This window comes from Lingula anatina, chromosome 5 (assembly GCF_051362555.1).
Source record: "Lingula anatina isolate TDL-2025a chromosome 5, LinAna3.0, whole genome shotgun sequence".
Lineage (NCBI taxonomy): Eukaryota > Metazoa > Brachiopoda > Lingulata > Lingulida > Lingulidae > Lingula > Lingula anatina.
This window is the reverse complement of record NC_141771.1, coordinates 8,708,597-8,732,372: the sequence shown is the minus strand read 5'-3', so window position 1 is coordinate 8,732,372 and position 23,776 is coordinate 8,708,597. Positions and strand designations below refer to the sequence as shown.

At 36.1% G+C, this 23,776-nt stretch overlaps 2 protein-coding genes across 3 annotated transcripts in view; one reads left to right on the top strand and one right to left on the bottom strand.

Annotated features, from left to right (window-relative positions):
* Positions 1-23,515, bottom strand: part of LOC106154779 (uncharacterized) — a 38,608-nt gene extending 15,093 nt beyond the window's left edge. For both annotated transcript variants that reach the window (XM_087013570.1, XM_087013571.1), the window contains exons 1-22: positions 23,322-23,515; positions 22,766-22,984; positions 22,152-22,236; positions 21,556-21,846; positions 20,575-20,750; positions 20,071-20,295; positions 19,846-19,930; positions 19,263-19,571; positions 18,675-18,859; positions 17,773-17,923; positions 17,370-17,563; positions 16,511-16,652; positions 5,263-5,421; positions 4,650-4,750; positions 4,343-4,399; positions 4,030-4,146; positions 3,568-3,646; positions 3,076-3,176; positions 2,456-2,680; positions 1,654-2,125; positions 842-951; positions 34-267 (exon numbers count right to left, since the gene is read on the bottom strand). In XM_087013570.1, the coding sequence (XP_086869696.1) occupies positions 34-267; positions 842-951; positions 1,654-2,125; positions 2,456-2,680; positions 3,076-3,176; positions 3,568-3,646; positions 4,030-4,146; positions 4,343-4,399; positions 4,650-4,750; positions 5,263-5,421; positions 16,511-16,652; positions 17,370-17,563; positions 17,773-17,923; positions 18,675-18,859; positions 19,263-19,571; positions 19,846-19,930; positions 20,071-20,295; positions 20,575-20,750; positions 21,556-21,846; positions 22,152-22,236; positions 22,766-22,984; positions 23,322-23,477 (3,873 nt within the window). In that variant the 5' untranslated portion in view covers positions 23,478-23,515. The remainder of the gene's footprint in view (positions 1-33; positions 268-841; positions 952-1,653; positions 2,126-2,455; positions 2,681-3,075; positions 3,177-3,567; positions 3,647-4,029; positions 4,147-4,342; positions 4,400-4,649; positions 4,751-5,262; positions 5,422-16,510; positions 16,653-17,369; positions 17,564-17,772; positions 17,924-18,674; positions 18,860-19,262; positions 19,572-19,845; positions 19,931-20,070; positions 20,296-20,574; positions 20,751-21,555; positions 21,847-22,151; positions 22,237-22,765; positions 22,985-23,321) is intronic.
* LOC147761591 (uncharacterized) lies at positions 6,076-13,231 on the top strand. Its single transcript, XM_087013106.1, has 4 exons — positions 6,076-6,443; positions 7,293-7,940; positions 12,016-12,116; positions 13,190-13,231. The coding sequence occupies exons 1-4, from the start codon at positions 6,356-6,358 to the stop codon at positions 13,229-13,231; spliced, it is 879 nt and encodes a 292-aa protein (XP_086869232.1). The 5' UTR covers positions 6,076-6,355.
* Positions 23,516-23,776: the final 261 nt, after the last annotated feature.

The following is a 23,776-nucleotide window of genomic DNA, read 5'->3' as shown; positions in this document are numbered from 1 at the left end:
TTAATCTTCGCGTGAATGTATGTCTGTACGTACCAACTCTTTATCTTTTTTATCTTTCCATCGGCAGTAGAAAATGGTCAGGATATAAATGACAATCAGAGCAATCAGGAAACCAAAAACGTATGCGTTGTCAAGGAGACGTTCTCCGAAGTTGGCAAACACAGCCTCGAAGTCGATAGTGTTCGGTGGTTCGAACAATCCCGCAGCAAATGAACCAAAAAAGTTGCTCTTGAACACCACCTTCTCCGGGGTAGAATCAGATGATATCTATACAAAAATCGATTGGCAGATATGTGTATAATGATCTATAATATAAGAATAAGCAGACATAATAGCACACGGAGAAAAAATGTTTTGAGTAATAAATGTAGGGAAAACTTTGAACATACTATTTTATCTTTTTTAAAAGAGAGATGTACAAGCATGTCGTTTTGTCTTACGGTCTTTATCCCATAGACTTGAACAGGTAGTAAACTACTGGTTATAATTGTCCCAGTTGCGACTATTGGCATGGGTGGGATATATGTATGTACACGAAGGATAGGTCAATTTGGTTCACTTTCCATGCTTTACTTGTTTGCAACTACTACGTAGTTCAACTGGATGAAACAAAGTACCGGTAAGCTTATAAGCGTCGATAACTTGTCTAGTTTCATTTTTCAACATCGCTAGAAAATATACATTCAATCAAAAGCCAACTAACTCAAATAAATTCAATCAAGTAATTTTTGAATACGGCGTCATATCGTCATCATAATTCAATATTCGAAACTCCATATATGGCATCCATATATTTAGACTTCTAGTGTAAAGAACATGTAGTATGACGCATACGTATTACCTCAAGTCCGGGATCAGACTCCCAGCTATTGGTGGCAGCATTCCACATCCGGGGGTCCACGGCCATGGCCTGATAGGAGAACGACGACGACGCATTCACGGTACCGTTTTCTGAAATATTCGGGTGCAGTTTGACATATTTGCTATATGCTGCACTTATTCCCTTGGTTTGTACAAATGTACATGTATTATAACCTATCTCTGTGTTATATCAAGGAAAATATGCGTAAATAGTAACTGATATACCACATCTTTCTCATTTTGTATGGTGTTTAACAAAACCTCGTAGGCCTACTTGATTCAATTTATTAGATACAAACAATAGTAGTAGTAGTAGTAGTAGTAGTAGTAGTAGTAGTAGTATAATACTAATAACATCATGAGGTAAAGTAGAACATACACATATTTATTTGATTAATTATTTTGATTAAAAATAATATGGTTTTTCTAAAGGAGTGAAAGCCACTGCCAATATTGTATGTCAGATGCTGTCAATTTACTAACTTTATACTTAATTCAGTGTTGGACTCAAAGAGCCTTCGATTCAAAGGTTGAAACATTATGTAATGAATAACTTTAATATGAATATGTTATTGCTTTATCATCTACAGACACAGTGTTAGAACCGAATCGGATGATCGATAAAATGGTTATAAACAATCAGTTGACTGGGCGGGGTTTTACACTCATGTGGCGGTGCACTCGCCATTGTGGTTATTGACTAAGAAGTGAATAGATAATATTAAGTAAATAAATAAATGGTGGTTCATTATAAATATACTCTTAGAAAGCGCTAGTTACACCTAAACCTACCTTGGGCTTCAGTTACTGCTATAAATAAATCCACGGTGGTGCTTGTCGATCTCCTGCGCCGTTTTGACGTCGAAGAAGTAGCGTTTGTATAGGAAGGGATAATAATATTTATAACAGCTCCCTCATCTGGGCCTGACACTGTCCTGAAGATATAATTTGTCGCGTTCGGTTTAGAGCCATACTGCCCCAACACAGTGTAGTTGGTGCTTGGGTTGCCTTTGGTTATATCAAAGAACACTGACGCCGTCGGGGACGACACCTTATAGTTAATGTATGTCGTGCTGCCGTTTGGATTGGTAACATTGTTCTGTTGGAGGGGCTCTGTTCGACCACTGGACATGGCGATAGTGACCGGAGTAGATGGCGCTGCGGACACGCCGTTGTCGTCTCTGACGTCAAGGTTGACGCTCGCTGAGTTGACGTCATTGGCGTTGTCTGAGTAACTTTTTGGTGACTTCTTAAATGATCCGATCTTGAAAGGGGTAGAGGGGGAAATATTCCGTGTTAGATGAAACGTGAAGCCAATATATGTGGGGCACGTGACAAGGACATGCACCCGTGTGCTTGAAGCGTTTTTGACAAGCTATACAGTACCAATATTATATTCAGCATACTAATAAAATTACCAAAATCTGCTATATAGGGCGATCAAATGTACAAGGATAAAATATTTGTTACAGATAATTAGTCGAAAATGTAATCAGTATACTCTGCCCACAACTGTTACAACTCAATGATCTATTAGAAATGTTGACGATGACAGCAAAATCTACATATATATATAGACTTCGCTTGTACTCACTTTGACCGCCACGTTTCCCGAACTGTTGACGCTAGGCATCTCAACACTGGACATGGAATTACTGATGTTCTGACCAGACAGGGAGCTAGAGTCGGACTTCTGAACCCCCAGGGAGACCTGGGAGTTAGATATGGTGACAGGAGCAGACGACGCGTTCATCCCGTTCGCCATTTTGCCACCTAATCCGTCGACCAGGCCCTCCGTTTTGTCTGCGTCTGCCTTTTCCTGTGATAAAATATTTTACGTGATCATAGCAAATTAAAGGAAAATTCCTTCATGAAAATTTTCATAAGCAGAAAGTAATCTCTAACATGTTCCCTAACAAAGTTAATCGCAGACGGAATAGCAATCCAGCTGTGGTTTATGTCATACTTTGAATATTAATTTGTCTACTAACGCTTATAGCTGTGCAGTAACAAACTACTTAAAAACGTTTGCATAAGTCGTACTAATTCAACTTGTGCAGACTGTGCTTAAGCTGAACGTTATGGGAAATTATCCCATTGAAACAACCACTGAAAATACGCAAGGACAGAACCGCCATAATCGTTGCAGTATCAAATACATGGCATATGACAAACTGTTTTAACACCGATACGGTACAACAACAATGCAGATACCCTCGCTAAGTCTGTGCTTCTTCTTTTTCTAGACGAAGTTGAACTTGAAGAGGATGAAGATTCTTTACTTCCTAGGACGTTTCCCGTGGCTGTCAGAAGATCTGAAACGCAACAAAAATCTGGTCTGAGACATTTTTGCTACAAAACATATATAACGACCGGTTATAATTTACAGAGAGAGAGCTATAATGATGAGATCATGTAGCACACAAAGACAGCGCTGAATGGTTAATGTCAATCTTGACTATTTTCTTCTTAGTACATTAATCGCTATAAATAAGATATGTTCTCAATACACCTATTATTAATCATGTAATGTTATCTTAATACATTTAAGCGGCACGTTGTTTTGTATCATTACTTTTTAGCACGGCTTTTGACTAGCAAAAAAAGAACGTTATTTTAATGTCACAATGACATTTATACAGGCAAAAAAAAAAAAAAAAAAAAAAAAAAAAAAACGTTGTGGTAACGTTATAAAACCTTACTTACTTTCTGCAGAACTTGTCATTTCGCCGACAGTTCCCGTAAGCTTCGCAACAAAGTTTGTCCCAGCTATGAGCATATCAGACTGTAAAAACGAATATATGTATCTTACATCCATATTCTGGTAATCGACACTGCATGTTTACAATGCTCTCACAATGAGCATTAGGTCAGTGACATCAATATTCTAACGCCAAGTTATGTGCATTATATAAAAATGCGAGCAGTGGACATCGCAATTCAAATTAACCGTGATTAAGGCCACCAATCGGCCAGTCGGCAATATGGTCTGAAGTTGACCATCGGCCTTGACGACCACAAACTAACATAGCGCACCATTTGCAATGCATGTGGTGAAATAAATCCCTACTACCAAATGGCCGCAGTGATTGTACGTTTACTGTAAGTGTATAGATATGTTTCATATTCAGAAACAATTTGTCAATTTGTCCATCACAATTCACTTACAGCAGCATTCTCATCCGCTACAGGAATTACTGCAAGTCCTCCCGTGACGGCCGAAGCAACACTGGGACTTAGTGAAGCATTTCCAGTAGAAAACAGAAGTAGGGTGGCCGTCATTTGCTAAAACACAAAACATAAGCATAACATCTTTTTTCATTAATATCAGATATTTTTGTGCTTAAATATAGCATTACCGAACAGGGCATTAATGAGTCTGATCATTGTACCTGAACATGTAACGTTAGTTCTATATTAATGGTTTTAGAGTAAAAAATGGTGTGAAGGAACAATGATCATGGGATAACTGTGTACATACCCTGGCAAGTTCGTTGACGACGCTTTCGTTTTTTGTTGCGTTAGAATTTGGGTCGCTCTGAAATATGAGACCGTACATAAGAGACCGTCTTATCAGTTGTGTTGCAAATTGAAGATATACACAATGATAAGGTATGTTGTCAACTATTTTGCAAACAAAATTAAAAAGCAAAAATCAAAGGCAATGCCTTATACATGTATCTCCATAACACAAGGGCAAGATTGTTTACACTTACGGTGCAAAAAGTCACACTTTTATTACCAGATGGTTCATATGGGCACATGTACAGGTGCACGTGAACACCTACCGCAAACCCTGCCGCTACTGACAAAATGGCACCCGCAAAGGCATCTGGCGCCATATTTAGTGGATCTAGACCGGCCAAAAGGTTCAGGCTTTCCTCTGGGCCTAGAATAATAAGGCATGTACAGTCAATTTTAACGTCACATTCGGTAATGTATGGTTTCTATTGGGGTAGTTAATAGGCAAAGTATTTGAAATATGACCTACGGAAATGTTGATAGAATTCATACTTAGTAGGCCCATGGTGTACTTTATGGTAGATGCGTAATTTTAAGCCTGTGACCGTCTACGGAACAGTCAAAACGATGTGTGACGGACAAGAGCAAATGCAATAGATTGGATAAGACACCATTATAGATTTAATGAGAAAATAATAGAAGTTCCTATAAGAGGGCAAGAAGAATAACGGAAACAATTTTCACATTTAAGTCGAACATTACTTTCAACAATGGAAGCAAAAAAACGTGTTGCCTCACAGCGGAAAAAATTCATTGGTTATTGTCTTCGTATTTCTCATGAAAAATACTACTAATAGAATAAATTAAAATAATTATAGTAAAAATAAATATATGGAAAAAATATATAAAAATAAATAAATAAATGAGGGCAGTTCTCACTCTGAGTAGTAGTGGTAGTAGCCATAGTGGTGGTCATGGCCTCAGTCGTGGTAACAACTTCAACCGTGGTAACAGCTTCAACAGTGGTGACATCTTCAGTGGTTGTTTCCTCTGCTGTAGTTGTCAGCGCCTCTGTGGTGGTCTGGATTGCTTCCCGGACTTAACGAAATGATGTCTTTAAATTCCATGTATTAAACAATAACAAGTTCGGTGTGTTCATATATGAAATCATTTTACATTCTCTACGTTTGTATTAAATCGCAAACAAACGTTATTTCATCGACATCTTCCTGGCCTTTAAATGAAATTGATTATTTTCATAGCAAAAGTTTTGACAGTTTCAAATGTGACCATAGACTTAAAGCTTATATATGTTCCGGTACAGTTCAATATTCTAATATTTCAAATGTATCAGTGTTCACTCATCCTTCATCAGTAGACTAATTGATGAACCAAAATATCAATAAACTAATCAATTAATCAATAAACTAGCTCAAAATGTTAAGATCTATAATCTTATTTACCGTATATGCAACATGTAATATAATACTATCGTAATGAAAATGATTAAAAGTACAGATAAAAAGTTGTGATCGTAATGAATACATTTGTTAAGAGGTTAAACAGTGTAAGTAAGAAAGTTAAAGAGTGCATGTATTGTTCAATAATAAAAAAAGAATAAGGGAGTATAGTTATCATTCCTTCAGGATGATACAATGAAAAATCTGTATTAATAGATATGGCGACCTAAGGTCAAGTAACATACCATTGCCTAATAAGAGAATGATTATATTTTGGTAATGACGTAATGATGGAAAGTTTTGGAAAAAGGGATAATCATAGACATTGTGTAAGAGCTGAGGAATTATTACATTACCAAATAAGGTAATGTAGGAGAAAGACTTTGTGATACATCATGACATTGGAATGATGATCTATAGGATAAAAGAGAATGCATTGTAACTGGAAAATAAGAATATACGAATAAATCTTTTAGGCCCCCAAAAGATGTATGTTCTTCATTTATAGTACTGGCGAAATATCGGTACTATAACTGGTGGAAGAAATCGATCCAGCTACCTACACGCTCTAGATGCAAGGAGAAAATCCAGCAGATTGGAGTCCACCAGCAGCTAACACTAGGCAAGCAGTAGAAAAGAAGAAAATCGAGGGTCTGGAAGGTAAGACATCAGAGAGACTTCCAAAACAAACAATCAAATTTTATACAAGGACACCAAACTTTTCACCTGCTCCATCTATAACCAAAGAAAAGTGTGTGAGAAGCAAACTTTCACGTCGCAACTTACTTTTATCAAGCGACTCGTCTGACGACGAAGAAATACAGACTACTCATCAAATTAACGTAAATACACAATCAGAAACAGTAGGAAACAGCGCATTTTCAATTGTTGATCAATGTGTTCCAACGAATCTCGAACTATACGAATCAAAAATAGAGACAGGCGCAAAGTTTTCATTATCATTGACCTCAGTAGTGAATCCGACAGCAATAGCGATACCGAAACCGACGACAATAACGACACAAATTTCAGAGTTACCTGGCCAAACCGACCCATCTCCAATCGCCCCGAGTCACCTATCTTCATCAGTGACGAAGAAACAGACGACGACGACCTCAAAAATTCAACTCCCAGAGACAATTTGCCCACCACAAAAGACCCATCAACAATCAATAGCAGCACCATTAAACAGTTCATCAACCGCCCCGAGTCCCCAATTTATATCAGCAGCGACGACGAAAAAGAACAACAATAGCCAGTTGCCCGGCGATCCCGTCTCAACATATCTTAAAAGCCCAGAAATATTTAGAAAAACTTTGGGAAGGAAAATAAAAACACTGGAAAACATGAGTTCAGATTGGAGCCTAGCACCTGAAAAATTTAAAGGAAACGGTCAAGAGGACGCCGATAGATGGTTAGATCATTTCAAGAACTATATTAACTTTAAAGCTCTTGATCACGATCAAATTATTTCAATTTTTCCTCTATTACTCACTGATGCTGCATTAGACTGGTACGAAACTTTGGCCGAGGAAGTGAAACAGGAATGGAGAAACCTCAAAGAAGAATTTCTTAACAGATATAGGCCAAGAAACACGGAAACTTGGTCTATAACATCAAAACTGTTTAAGAGGCAGCAACTGCCGGGGGAACCCGTTCAAAATTACATCGCATCCATGAGACATGACGCCAAACTGGCACAACTCGATGAAAAAATCACGTTGACAGCAATTGTGAACGGTCTATTGCCACAGATCCGTCCCTTTGTTGTACAACAGGAGCCACGTGACCTAGACCAACTGATGTCACAGGCAAGGCTAGCTGAGAATGCGGTACAGCCCTCCAGCATAAAGCAGAACGTGGACCTCATGGAGGTGACAGCCAAAATAGATGCTCTCGGCGCACAGATGAGCCAGGTAATCAACGCCACTCGCCGTGCAGAGGTGCACATCATGGGGACGTCCCAAAGAGAGACGCAGACTCTTATGCGACCGAGAGGACAGCAGACGGGTGCATTTTATCGTGCGCGCAACCGTTACATCGGAAACCGGAGGAGAGGCGATTTTCAAGACAGCATGCACCGTGAAAACAAACAATCTGGCCCACGATCAGGTCAACGTTCAGAAGAAGAGGGATTCCCAATGTGCTTGAGTTGCGGTAAGTACACGCATCTTCGAAGAAATTGCTATGCTAGAAATTTGAAATGCTTCGTGTGCAACCGTGTTGGGCATATTTCTAAAATTTGTTATTACGCACGTGCCAATAAATGACTAGATTATAAGAAGAACAAAAAAGAAAACGAATGCGTCAAATTTTCAAATGTTGAAAATCATCAAATGCACAATCTATTATCAATCAAAATTTCGAAAATGCACGTTGATGCATTGGTAGACACTGGCGCTGTGATTTCATGTGTGTCAGAACAATTTTTGAGTTCAATTAACAAAAAGGATTCAAAATTTTACAAATCATCAAATATAAAAGAAGTTTCAGGAATAAATGGTTCTGTTCAAAAGGTTCTTGGTTTGATAGAATTACCCCTTTGTTTCGGCGATGTAGTCATCAATCACGAATTTTGTATTTTACGTATATTACCTCGAAAATTGATCATAGGCATGGATTTTCTAAAAAAAACACAATGTCAAAATAGATGTCGGTTTTGACGGTTTTACTCTACCTGAGTACAACTTAGAATTACCTTTGTACAATCCTCCAAATATTGGATTTGTTAGATCCATTAGAATAGAGACCATTCCAGCAAAATCAGAATGTTTAATTCCCGTGAAAATCTCGCATGCTTCGTGTGTACATACAGCATTGTTAGAGCCAGTCGATCAGTTAGCATGTAAAAGAAACATCTTAGGATCTAAATGTTTGGTAACAGTGGATAAAAATCGATCATGTTATCAAATCTTGAACCCAACAGATGAAAATATAATATTGCCAAGTAAAACAGTCCTAGCTAAAGCGTGCTCTGTAGAGGCACATAGTGTAAGTGTGTTGGAAGAAATTGGGACACAAAATGAAAACAAAGATCAGAATATATCTAAAGAGAGAGCATTTAAAAATACAGAAGAACTGAGAATAGATATCATAAATTCTAATTTGAATGAAAATCAAAAAGAACAACTCAGAATATTGATTGGTCGAAATCGTGACGTTTTTGCCAAAGACATGTCAGAGTTAGGCACGGCCAGCAGATATGAACATTATATCCAGACAGAAAATGATATTCCCATTAAACAAACGTTTTACCGAACATCTCCAAAATTAAAAGAAGAGATTGTAAGACAAGTTGACGAAATGTTGAAACATGGGATTATAGAAGAAAGTATGAGTGCATATAGTTCTCCTGTAGTTTTAGTGAAAAAGAAAACGAACGAATACAGATTTGCAATCGATTATAGAAAGCTGAACAAAGTTACAGTGCCTATGCATTGGCCATTACCTCGTTTAGAGGACGTTTTTGATGCAATTGGAAGTGCAAAACCTGAATATTTCAGTTCGTTAGATATGGCAGGAGCATATTGGCAATTAAAGTTAGATCCCAAAACAAAACACAAACTGCATTTATTACACACCATGGACATTTTCAATTTCTTAAATTACCATTTGGACTCAGGAATGCAGGTGTTAGTCTACAAGCTCTTATGAATGACCTGTTCAAAGATATGAATTGGAAAAATGTTCTGATATATATCGATGATATATTGGTAATGAGCAAAACGTTTGAAGATCATTTGAATCATTTGGATTTAGTGTTCAAAAAGTTACGTGAGGCCAACCTAAAACTGAAACCAAGTAAATGTAAATTTGCAAGGCAAGAAGTTGAATACTTAGGGCATGTGATTAGAAAAGATGGTATCAAACCAGACAATAAAAAGTTAGAGGCAGTGAAATCTTTTCCTGTTCCAAAAAGTACAAAAGATGTGAGAAGTTATCTAGGATTGTGTAATTTTTATAGGAGATTTATTAAAGACTTCAGTAAAATAACTGAACCTTTGAACAAATTATTGAGAACAAATGTTCAATTTGAATGGAATCAAGAATGTCAGTCAGCATTTCAACAATTGAAAGACTTACTTGTGTCACCACCCATCTTAGTATATCCGGATATGACAAAAGAATTCATATTAACCACAGATGCATCTATTAAAGCGATAGGTTTTATTTTAGGTCAAAAGGATGAAAATAACCGAGAAAGAGTTATTGCCTACGGTGGCAGATCTTTAAACAACGCAGAGAAGAATTACTCAATACATGAATTAGAATGTTTAGCAGTAGTAGAAGGAATAAAGCAGTTTGAATCGTATTTGGCTAATAATCATTTCAAAGTTTTCACAGATAACAAAGCCATTCCGTGGTTACAAACGTTGAAACATTCTACAGGTAGATTGATAAGATGGGCATTGAAATTACAGGGCCTCGATTTTGAAATTGAACACAGAGATGGAAAAACAAACCCAGCTGATGCTCTTTCAAGACGCGAATATGATGAAGACAATTGTTTACAAAACAAAGATTGTGTACATGTCGTGGATGATATAAGCAGACAGAAGTGTCAAAACAGTGGTTTGGTGCAAGCTAGGTTATATGTAGCAACAGAAACAGAAAATGTAAATAGACAAAATGAGAATGGAAATAGTCAGATATTTGCTATTGACGTAAAAATTGAAAATGAAAAAGATAGATTGAAACAACAACAGCAAGAATGTCCTGACTTTAGTGATATAATAAATTATTTAGAACATAGTGAATTACCAAATGACTTAAAACAAATGCGAAAGATAATTGCAGAATCTGAACAGTACGTAAAGAAATTGCGGAAAGATGCACCAGCACCATTGAATCCATTGCCAATAACAAATGTGTTTGAAAGACTTCATATGGATATCCTTGGTCCGTTGACAAAGTCTGAAGAAGGTTACAAATATATCTTGTTAGTTTCGTGCGCTTTTTCAAACTTTTCTGAAGCAATTCCTTTAAAAACACAGGAAGCAAAAGAAATTGCAATGGCACTTTACCGTGATGTATTTACACGTTATGGTTGTCCGAAATATTTGATTTCAGATCGCGGAAAGAATTTCCTATCCTTGATAATTCAATCTTTATGCAAATTATTTCACATAAAACGGTATCATACGAGTGCATGGCATCCTCAAACAAATGCCGTATGTGAGAGAACAAATTCTATTATTGCGCAAACGTTGAGAGCATACTGTGAGAAAGACCAAATGAATTGGCCTGATATATTACCTGGAGTAATGATGGCATTGAGAATGACACCGTGTACACAATCTACTAAATATTCACCATATTATTTAGTTTTTGGAAAAGAAATGCGTACACCTTTAGATACAGATATCTTATCTGAAGATAAACCTGTACAGAATATGCATCAATATATTAAAGAACTACAAGAAAATTTAGAGATAGCTAGGGAAATTGCCACGAAAAACAAAGAAACAGCACAGAAAGTTTATAAAAAGAATTATGATAAAAAAACGAAGGTACCAACATTTAGAATAGGAGATAGAGTGTGGGTATACACACCTTTGACACCAAAAGGATTGAGTTCAAAATTGCATGTGAAATATAAAGGTCCTTATTACATAACAAAAGTGTTATCGACAGGTTATACATATATTCTGAGAGACTGCACAACTCATAAAGAATTATCATCTCCTGTTCATGCAAATAGATTAAAACAGTACTATGACCCTAGAGATTATACACGCTATAGAAAAGTTAGTGAGAGCAAAAGCGAAGAAAATAAGATAACCCAAGAAGTGTTAGCAAAGGACAGTGAATCACAAAACGCATCGAATGATAAAGAGCAAGCCCAAACAAATGATGTGAATGAAGACGAATGGTATGAAGTTGAAAGGTTATTATGTTGTAAAAACATCAACAAGAAAAGACATTACAAAGTGAAATGGAAAAATTACAAAACGCCTACATGGGAACCAGAAGAAAATATATCAGATGCGTTAAAACGAGATTTTCACATAAACAGAACATTACAAGGTCAACGAAAAAGAAAGAAGAAAAGTAAAGAATAGTTAGTAAATATAGAAAAGAATGTATGATTAATAGACGAAATTTTATTTAAATCTCATTAAAGTTAATTGAGAAGAAAATTTTAGGGATAATTTAGATATGATTAACTAAGGCTATGCGCAAACTTTCACCTACTTTCTCTTACTATCAAATATTTCTTATCTTTCTCTAGATGAGCCACGGTTGACCAATTTCTGCATATTCCCTAAAATCCTGAACTTTAATGGACTGGTTATGAAGATTCTCATCACCATTTGTATGTTGACAGTTACAGTGAGTGTAGCAGAACAGCGTATTAATTATGGTGTAGAATTTAAACCAATTACTAGAATGATTACCGGAGTTGGATATTGGAAACATACATTCAAGTTAGATTTACCTAGATTGCATGAAGTAGAGAATATTAAGTCACCTTGTCCTAATCAAGAGTATATGTATTGTTATTATTACATTCACAAGGGCCTAAAAACCTTGATGTCAATGAAAAGTCAGACGGTACACGATTTAAACATCACTTTAAATGCAATATATGATATGTTACCTGATATTGAAATGAAAGATCAGTCCCGTTCTCAAAGATCATTGTTACCATTGGGAAATTTCTTTAAAAATTTGTTTGGAGTATCAAGTGAATCAGATGTAGATGAACTACGTAAATATGTTAAGCTGTTTATAAAAACAAACGAAAAAAGATTTGAAGTACAAGGACACGAATTATCCTCGTTTATGCACAACGTAGACCACAGAATGGAAAACATGAAAAAGGCCGTTGTTCGTAATTATAATTTATCAAAACAATTACGTTCACAATTACAGCAAAGTGATACGGCAAGGAGTATTGTATTCCATTTATCAAGAATATTTATGCATGAAAATATGGCAAATTCTCAATTAATGTTTGCGTTTAACAACGTATTGTTAGGATGTTTACAGTTGACAAAAGGGCAATTATCGCCATTGTTGGTTTCCCAAGAGCATTTAAAACAGATCATTAATCAAATTGAAAAGGAAGCACAGAAAACGATCAATCCGCTACATGTTATTTATTCAAATCCTAAATATTATTTCAAGGAAGGACAGTTTACATATGGAAAACACAAAAATTCATTATTCATTAACCTACAAATTCCTATTTCTGCTTATCCCCATACATTAGATGTTTATGAAGTAAAAACATTCCCCGTTCCTTTAAATCAATCTACAAACCACGCTTCACAAATACTGGATCTACCAAAATATTTTGCTATTTCGCACGATAAACAACATTATTTTCCCATGAATAATCCTACCTGGAAGAAATGTCATGGAGATCATGTCAAATTATGTCCTTTCGTGTATCCTTTCAGGACTGCGACGCATTTCTCCTGTGTTACAGCATTATTTTTTGACTTGTCAAACGTTATTACTGAAACTTGTAATTTCCGTTTTCTGCATAATGTCGTTCAACCCAACGTGCGCGAATTATCAATAGGAAAATTGTTGTTATATAATATCACTGATATAACAGTGGAGTGCCCTACAAGTACTACTTCCCAACCAGGCTGTCAATATTGTGTGATACATTACTCATGTTTTTGCAGTTTAACCTTAGATAGTTTTTATTTGCCTCCGCGTGTTTATGATTGCAAGAATGATACATCAATTACAAAATTACACCCTGTTAATCTTGGTTTACTGCAATATTTTTATTCCAACAAAGAAATATCACAAATAGGAAGTAATGATTTCTTTTCTCAACCCCTTGATACTAATTCTTCCAGATTACACATGTACCAACAAGATTTTTCGAAATTTTTAGCGCAGGATATGAAAGATCATTTGAATTTAAGAAAACTAGCTCAAGCAGCAAAACACAATGAAAGAATGTATTCTTCAATGGCAGATGCTATTGCAGCAAATGAGATTTTGCTTCCATCAAATTCAAAACAATCTTTAGTTTGGATTTCCTTAGCAGTTTCGAGTGCGATTATGCTCGTTGTGATCTACTTATGTATCAAGATTCGCATTTTAACGCTAACAGTGATGACCCTTAAAAATGTTAATACAGGTGAAGCGATGCCAACTGTACCAACGTGGATATTGGGTACAACTACAAAAATTAATTATGAAGTACAAACAACTTGTGATGATCCATATTACTTCATAACATTTCTAATTGCATGTGTTTGTGTAATTTTGGCTATAGTTTGGATACAAGATAAAATTTTTAAGAAATTATGCATCTTCCACAAGGCACTTCTTATTTTAGAAATTGCCAATGACTAACGATGCATTACTATTCCTATTATTCAACTGAATGGAAGTCCTCATTCCTGGCATTTTCATATGACGCAGATCTCTGATATTTTACAAATTGAAGGTAAAATTAGATCAAATTTATTGATTGATTGGCACGATTTGGTGATAACAAACTACGTAACTGGTCAGACAATACAACTACCAGCACGTGTTCCGATTTCGTTTATAAAAGCAATACAATTAAACAAAATTATTGATCGCGAATTTTACAAATTTTTAGCCATTAAACATGCTGGAATGTTATCCTACATTCGATATTGTCCACCAACGTGCACCGGATCGAACTTAGAATCTTAAGTATAACTTGATATTTTCAAACCATCAAATTTTAAAAGAACGGCATAGTAAAATTACGGAGCATAGCAATTGCATTCATGATGTGTGTACAACAGTTTGTATTTAGAAATATTATTTATGTTAAATGTGTTTATGTGTATGGAATATACCAATAATTGATAAATTCAGACGGACATATGACATTGAAATGAAATGAACTGATTTTACATGAAATGTAATGAACTCTGTTCCAGAGACAAAATGTTGGAACAAATGAACATTGACTTTTAATGTACATACATATACGTATATTATATTATTAATATTGTCACAATGAATTATTCAGTGAATGAATATGACATAATTTCATATTTAATTGACATTTATGAATGATTTATAATGGAAATATTAGTGGAGATTTCCAACTGAATATTAGTGAATATACAGGAAACTGTGGACATTTATTCACAAGAATAGTCACAAACACGGACTATACGTTTATTTTGTTGTAAATGATGCAGAATAAACATTATTTTCATTGAATGAACTTTAATTTAATTATTAGAATTATAAAACATTATATCCTTGACAAATGGTTAATGATTTAAATGTTATTGACATATTGCGTAATATGTTAAGAATTACTATTAAATAATATACATGTAAATATATTGTTGTTACCTTAGACTTTATACACTTTATAACGATATATTATTAGCAGTAGACTAAATTGCATGCAAATTAATGTAGTGGAACTAATTTCTATTTTAGAAAGCAAGATGACATGGAACAACAAATATAAAATTTGAAAGGAATTATTGTTTTTGAATATCAACAAATTGTGGATGTACGTAAATGTATTATAAATAGGGGTTATTCACAACCATAAAGGAAAACACTACAGTATGGATGATAATAACAAACGAAATGCAGATTTTCACCACGGACAATGTGCTGGTCACAATGTTGGTGATGATGGCTGTATATTCGAAAAGGAGTCATGACCCTATAATCCAACGTAGTGTATTTAAGAAGATATGATAAAATGTGTCAGAGCCATAATAAGAGAATTACATGTTAAAGTTACACAAAATTATTAATAAAGTTCAGCATGTGTATTCTTGGGCCGCACATTAAAGACAATAAAGGAAAATACATTACGCATCCACGCGTATCGCAAAATTTGATCATTATTATTTATCCTTTCTAATATATTCATTGTTTCATGTCAACTATAGAACTATATATATCTATATTATACCATATTATTAAGTCTAATGACAGTATTTTAAACTTTTTGAATAGTTTTTTTAGTTATGCAATGCTTGTGCTTCTGCATTCAATAAAATAGAGAGAATGTATATCGTAATAAAAAAAAGGGAATTCGAGGACGAATTTATTTGAAGAGAGGGTGTATATCGTAATGAAAATGATTAAAAGTACAGATACAAAGTTGTGATCGTAATGAATACATTTGTTAAGAGGTTAAACAGTGTAAGTAAGAAAGTTAAAGAGTGCATGTATTGTTCAATAATAAAAAAAGAATAAGGGAGTATAGTTATCATTCCTTCAGGATGATACAATGAGAAATCTGTATTAATAGATATAGCGACCTAAGGTCAAGTAACATACCATTGCCTAATAAGAGAATGATTATATTTTGGTAATGACGTAATGATGGAAAGTTATGGAAAAAGGGATAATCATAGACATTGTGTAAGAGCTGAGGAATTATTACATTACCAAATAAGGTAATGTAGGAGAAAGACTTTGTGATACATCATGACATTGGAATGATGATCTATAGGATAAAAGAGAATGCATTGTAACTGGAAAATAAGAATATACGAATAAATCTTTTAGGCCCCCAAAAGATGTATGTTCTTCATTTATAGTACTGGCGAAATATCGGTACTATAATACTAACAATAAAAATAAATTAAAATAGTAATAATATGCCATAAAATGGATTGGTGCTGATATACATGTATCTTGCTAAAACAAACTAACGCTTGCAATCTTTAACCTAACGTCTTTTATTTTATTTGTTCAACAGCTCCCGAATAAAGTGCAACGCGCCATTGAAAACTTACCTGTAAAGGTGACGCTGAACCCTCTACCCTGTGTGATGCCGTCGGAGTGGAACACTAAAGTAACCTCCGTCGCCAGAAGAGCCGTCTCATTGGGGAGGGAATTGCCACAGAACGTGGTCACAACCGCAAAATTTACAACGACCTAAAACGGGTACTTATGTGTTAACTTCATTGTATTTACGTCTATTTTGAACATTGTCACCATTAGCTGCAATGAACTATGTGGCATGTTAACAGCATTCATAGATACTCGGAAAACAGTGCTCGTTTGGTAAATTCTTGTAGATATTGCATTATAATTAACCACCCAATCAATCATATGTTTGCAGGCCTTGTCCATAATTTCTGATCATAAATACTTTCATGCCGATGAAAACCAGTTTAAATCCTTAAAGATGCATACAAAGTCAATTTTTTGTCACAAAAAAAAACAACCAAATGCCAGCATATAGTTTCAAGTAGTATAACTAAGAAAATTACCAAAAGGAATTGTTTAATTTTACCCCAAAATGATGATTGAACAGATTTTTCTGCTGGCATTCTAAGCTGTATGTCAATGGGGCAGGAAAGTAGGTCACGAAAGTAGGTTAAATTTACAACCAAAAATTGAAAGAAAGGAGCATTCTAAAGGTCTTATATGGCTGATCGAGTGATCTATTCAGTTTATCCCTTGGCATGTCGAATTTATTTGAGTCATATAAAAATCTAGTAGAAATGGTTTACATGTGTTACTGGGAATCCACGCTCCACCGATGCTCGGTTCGTATGTACCTTTAAGAATATCGACGCCTTTTTATACTGAGCCCTCCGACAAGTTAATCTTTAAAAGTGTGACTGAAAAATTAGAATTACAACATACCTGTAAATAATCACTTGAACAATTCGATGAGTCTTGAAGGTCAAAATCAGTGAAGTTCAGAAGAATTTCCGTATTAGGGAAGGTCTGTGACGGACGGATTGTGTATGTCTCGTCCATGTTCGGGTTATACGCCACCGGGTATCCTTCCGGCTCAATAGTCCCTGTTAGTTCTCTGTAAAGTGCGTTGTAGTTGGCTGGAATGAGAAGTGTGTGAATTAAAAACTGAATTGTTTTCAGAAAAATAAATACATAATCCACTTATCCTGGTATTGCAGGAAAAGGAAAAACACCTGCAACGCCTATTGGAAGTTGAAAGAGGACAGATTAGATAACTAATTAACACGTAACTGCCACCCACACATTCAGGCATGCAAGCATGCTCTCACACATAAACGGCACCTACTGTCGAATGTCAGGTTGAATCCTCTTTCTTCGGTGTCATGGTCTGACTCAAATGTGACGACAAAGACAGAGACGGCACGGAGTAGTTTATTAGCGGCAACAGCCCCGGTATCCGTGTGGTTGGGAGAAGAGTCGCAGATATCAGTATATATCTGGAAGGCAAAGGATCTTTCAGATATGGGCAAATTGTTCCGATCGTATCCTATTTGAAAATGTGGCTGCGTTATTAGATTATCCCAAGGAATGTAAGCTAAATGTGCTTGCTTAGGATTTAAAAGTCAAGTACTGAGAGAAGATCGTTATTGTATAATGTTGCAACAAAGACCATATGCACATCTATCTAACTATAGGGTGACAAAATTACTTTCTCTCCCGAAACCACGCAAAACAATGCTTGGAAAATGTGGTGCAATTTTGTGGAGATTGCAGCATACTTGTGGTTTATTATTTTTTAAAATTATTTTCTATCTGTACACGGTTTGGAGTTTTAATCCGAATTTTCACTTTGGAAAAGAACTGTTGATTCCCAATGTCCACATGATATATGTATCATTATATCAAATCAACTGATACAACTTCAATAGGGGGGGAATTATGTACCGGTACATGTATACAGGCTAACAAGCGCCATAAAAAGATGAATAAATGACTGGATAATAAGAATGAATTGGCTCTATTGGTTTGACTATTTTATACGCCATATTTACCTTTTTTATTCATTTTAAATACTTCCCTGTCTTATATTTTAACTTGAACACATTCTAGAATGATTTTATTACCTATATTAGAACAATTTTACTATGTGATATTACTATGGGAAATTTGTGTGCAATTTTATTTATGTATTCTTGTATGTCTTTCACCCCTGAGGTAGGAATAAACTAAAAAATAAGGAAATGTTACCTTGACGAAATCGTACCCATCCTCAACGGCGAAGGACTCGTAGCGCAGTTCCACGTTCTGCGTCCCGTCTGCCGGCACGAAGAAGAGCCACGTACACTCCTGACTGGAGTTGTAATTGGATGGGAAGTTTGTAGAGGTGATAAAGCCCGTGGTGGTCGTGTCCTCTATAATCTGGTTACAGGAGCCTGAAAGAGAATTATACTTTGTTGCAATATAAAAAATGATGAGTAATGAATAAATGTATAAATCAATTAAAATTTATATAAATTGCAATTCTGATATTTCTTATCGTTGAGGGCGCATAAATATCTGGACACCCAAACATGTCCCAAACAAGCACCACACTGAAAACGAAAATAAGACACCTTTAAAGGGTTATAGACTAATGAAAGGAATAAAATCGGTAGCTTCTCTCACAGGAGTAATTGCTACGATAGTCTTCATGCAATGGGACAATAATCAAGTAAACTGTACACACACCTCCGGCAGGCACACGAACTAGTTACAATAAATATGTACATGTATGACCACACGCCCATACACGTTCAGTACATCACCATACGTGCGTGCTCGTTGTCAAACAAATACCTATTTCGTTCTGAGTCCACCCTGTCACATTCACAGACGTCTGTGCGTTGGTACAGACAGGAGTGACGACAAAGGTGTAGTGTGTCCCCGACTCCAGTCCAGATATGACGGCGGGGGACGACGTGGCATTCGAAGAGGTCGCAGGACTGACCGGTATGCCTCGACTTCTGTCAAAAGCACAGGTCTTGAAGGCATCTATTGTATAGTACTGTACGTTTTCTGATCCCACAGTTGCAGCGGTCCACGATAGGGTGGCTGTATTACTGCTGCTGGTGACGAATACAGGGTCTGCTATCTCCCCACAGTGACCTAGAATGTGTGATGGACTAGTTCGGTATATTTTTAGAGGAACACAAAATGAACTGGTATGTGATTAAGGTGTTTTTTACTGGAAAGATGTTGACTGGAATCAATGGAGGATCATTTCCAAGATGCTAGACAGTAGACGAAATATTAAAAAGGCAAATGCTCAAAATGACAAAATACAAACGTGTGCATAAACGAATATGGCATATTTGATATTTACAGGTGTGAGCTCCCACAGAATTTGCTATACTAAGTTGTCTAGTGTGTCGTGCCTTACCTTCACAGTAACCGTCCAATACACTGACGTCATCAAAAGCAAAGTCACCTCGTGTATACTGCGCCCTTTCTGCTTCAAACTCGATCTACCAAAAACAAATATACCACTATCCTAACTCCTGCTACATATATCTAAAAAAATGCAACTGATAATGTTTAATTTCTAAATTATATCTAAATTATAAGCACTTTGTGTCAAGTAAACTTGTAATTTCTACAGACTTACCCAAAACGGTGCAGAGCCCATTGACGCTACTTCCTCAAACTGGATCCAAGCATTGTTATTAGAATTAATGTCTGCAATTTTGATGGTTGTGTTCTTGGTAGCATTGACTTTCCTGATTCTCATTTCTCCCAGGTGGCTCCCGTAGGCGTGGTACCAGAACGAAATACACGCCCACCCGGAAGTGACGTTAATGAGCGGCGTCTTGATGCGGGCGATATCACCAGTCTTTAAAAAAAAAAAACAACAACAACCATAAAAATTACAAAATTATAAGGGTGTTTGATAAATCGATAAGTGTATAATCAGGGAAATAGCTTTTTCTAGCTTCTTTTATATACAATACTAGCTTTAATATCAATAAAAATAAACATCTTCGTAAAAAAGATCCTTTTCAGTTTTTATTCGCCACCCTTCTGCACATAAGATGGCCAAGCGTAAGTCGTCAATTTTTTTTGCTACTAACATAATTAAAAGAAAATGAGCTATGCTCATTCTGCTACTTACAGAGCCTGTGTTCACCTCGAAATAAAAGTAATTTCCGCTTCCAGTGGTATGGTCCCCTGTAGGCCCGGTGCTGGAGGTGGGCGTGGACCCAGAGTTGAGTACCCAATCCATTTCATCGTCCGTGGCCTGGACGTACCCACACGTGTCACAGTCAAAATTACACACGTGGGCAGTGTCTAGAAGATAATATGGTGATTTACCCATGAGCATTTTTGTTGAAGTCTCGTGACTACCACGTGACTATCACATGACCTACAAGTTGCTTTGGCGTTATAGTGTTACATGTAGCGGCAAACGTGGTCGCCAAGTTTGTTAAGAAGCGGGTGTTAACACTGATGATGCTGTTAAGGTGATGGGGACTAACAACTCTACGTATAAGATCCATACTAGGCAATAAGCAAAGTATTAACAAATCACAGAAATATGATCAATTCCATTTTTACCACCAAAACGGGAGTTATCACAATTGTTCTGGAATCTGTGCTTTGAGAGATTATACCAAGAAAAAAACGGATTCAATAACCACTGGTTAGTATGGGAAAATCGTTTATCCCAGGAAAATTCCGTTTTATGACAATTTTCCCGCCAAAATGAACAGTTGTTATCCCTTTTATTATTATGCGTTTGATCTACAAACCAATGGTGTCATCACCACGGGACATATAGGATACTAGACCTTCCACAACTATTATTTCTATAAATTGGAGGTTGCAGTGAAATAACGCCTTGATTAAACTGTCCTTGTCGCCGTATTTTGTAAACATTACAACGCTATAATACGGTTTTACTGTTCTTTTTTCATTTCGCGCAAACACTTTCTTCATAAAAATATGTTTGCTACATGTAAAAGATGCCCAATGCTAAACTTCATTCCCAAAGTTAAAAAAAATTAGTCTGTATTATTTTTTACCTGTACTTTAGTATTGGAATGAGTCTCAGAGTGAAATATCGAACCCTAATGTATAAAACTTTTTAACGTACCAAGCGGCCGTGTCCAGCCTGTGATATTAACAGTCTCGGGAAAACTTGCCACTGCCGTCACAGGAAGTATTGAGAACGTCCACATAGAGTAGGCGGCCAGTCCAGTTAAAGTTACGGAAGTGAAGTTAGAAGACACCACGTGATCTGCTGACGTCTTATTCATGCACTGATACGCTAAGATTGTATACTGTTGGACATCTGAACTTCCCAGTAATGGCGCCGTCCACTGGATGGTCACGGAGCTATCATTGGCAGACGTTACCGCAGGATTGCGAATGCCGCTGCTATGGCCTGCGATACAAATTTAAAAAAAATAATGCTTGAGTCAGTCACTTATATATATATATATATATATATATATATATATATATATATATATATATATAGGCCCTATATATATATGTGGAATGATCTCTCCATCTGTCTCTTTCTCTCTTTATCACTTGATGTGTGTGTTAGCATTATTGTTTAAATGCGTTTGTTGTCATCACGCAGCTTATGTTTACAAACGCATAATTACATAAAATTCTCTTCAATATTTGCATGTGACGCCTGTGAGTCCACTAAGAAAAAAAAACTTGTTATACAGAACTTACCTTCGCACCAACCATCAATGATGACAATATCGTCGATGGCAAAATCACTTTCATCATTGGCGGTGTCAATTGCTTCAAACTGGATCTATATATATATATATATATATATATATATAAGTATAAAAGAAAGAATAAGGGCATGCAACAGCCAATACACTACGACATCTGCGGGCTGTTATAATATTCAAATGGGAATTGGAAGTATATGTATTGGAAGTAATGAACTGATAAATTGTAAATAATAATAATAAAAAAAAACATTAAAGCACGACAATCCAACATCGCACATAACAAAGTCCGATGGGTTTACCTTTTAATATATATATATATATATATATATATATATATATGCGTTATGTAACAGTCGTTATATATATATATATATATATATATAATTTTTTTTAATGACACCATAAAGCAAATTAAACCAAAAATCCAGAATGTAAACACCGGCAGGCTTTGACAATTTCAACACTTATGTCAAACAGTTCGCTCTTTATACATGCACAGACGTTTGAATCCTGTGCTTCGATCATGTGATATGGTATTCTAGCAGGACCTTAACGATAAATCAATCTCTTAACGTAGCGCAGATATTGAATCCTGTTAGATACCTGAAAACTGTCTTCTTCTATCGGAACCATGGTTTGCACCCAGCTGTCAACCGAAGAGGGGTTCTGCGCTATGGTCCTTACTTCAATCCCCGATGACGTCACAATCCTTACATTAAAAACGCCCAAATATCTGCCTTTGGCGTGAAGCCAAAATGAAAGACACGCTTGGGTGTTGGTGGTGTTGACAGATGGGGTTGTCACTCGAGCCCGATCGTCGGCCTGAAACGAAATCAGACTGCGTTATGTAACAGTCGTTGACAACGAAGTTGGATGACCGAAATTTCAAAGAAAAACTCGACGCCCATGGTAATTAAAAGGCTCATTTTCTATGAAACTATCGGTCTTACTACAGACTACAGATCCTGGTATTTGCCGAAAAACACATCTAAATGATTCTGCAAACTTGTTTATGTAATTGGCACGTTTATTCTAGTTTGAACACATATTAATTCAGTTTCATTTCAGGCAAAAATGTCGGGTTACCATTAAGATATCTACTTATTCCTATCAACAGTATTAAATAGCTGCATATCTTCAGGAAAGAGAAACTTTTTACCAGGACGGGGCTAGTGCTCTCAAAAAACAAATAGTAGCCTGCTCCTTGCCCGCTTGCTATTCCTGTAGTGTGATCAGAACTCGGGCCTGTGTAGGAACTCGGCGTTGATCCTTGATTTCTTTTCCAGTCAAAGTCGTCAGTGTCATCCTGTTCCATATCGCAAATGCCACAATTGTCAAAGTCACAGCTAAACAGCACAGCTGAAATGAATATGAAGGTTTACATTTCACGTCTACGTTTGTCAAAACTGTGACGGTCATCACTGACATTGGAATGGACATCGCAGCATTTGTTGAAACGCAGGGATTGAATTTGAAAACGCTGTTAATGCAAGAAAAACGCATCGTCAAAATACTTTTGAATACTGCGGTTATTGGTTTTGGCGTAAAGTTTCGGTTGCTTAAAAACTGACAGTTAGGTAGACTGTTTTCAATAACAAACAACTGCATGCCGAC

What these genes read in the sequence shown, in the direction of transcription:
- LOC147761591 (XM_087013106.1), top strand. Translation starts at nt 6,356, where the DNA reads ATGCAAGGAGAAAATCCAGCAGATTGGAGTCCACCAGCAGCTAACACT. An exon ending in GAAAATCGAGGGTCTGGAAG is followed by an intron (nt 6,444 to 7,292) that starts GTAAGACATCAG and finishes ATGCTGCATTAG; the next exon opens with ACTGGTACGAAACTTTGGCC. An exon ending in CCCAATGTGCTTGAGTTGCG is followed by an intron (nt 7,941 to 12,015) that starts GTAAGTACACGC and finishes ATCTTTCTCTAG; the next exon opens with ATGAGCCACGGTTGACCAAT.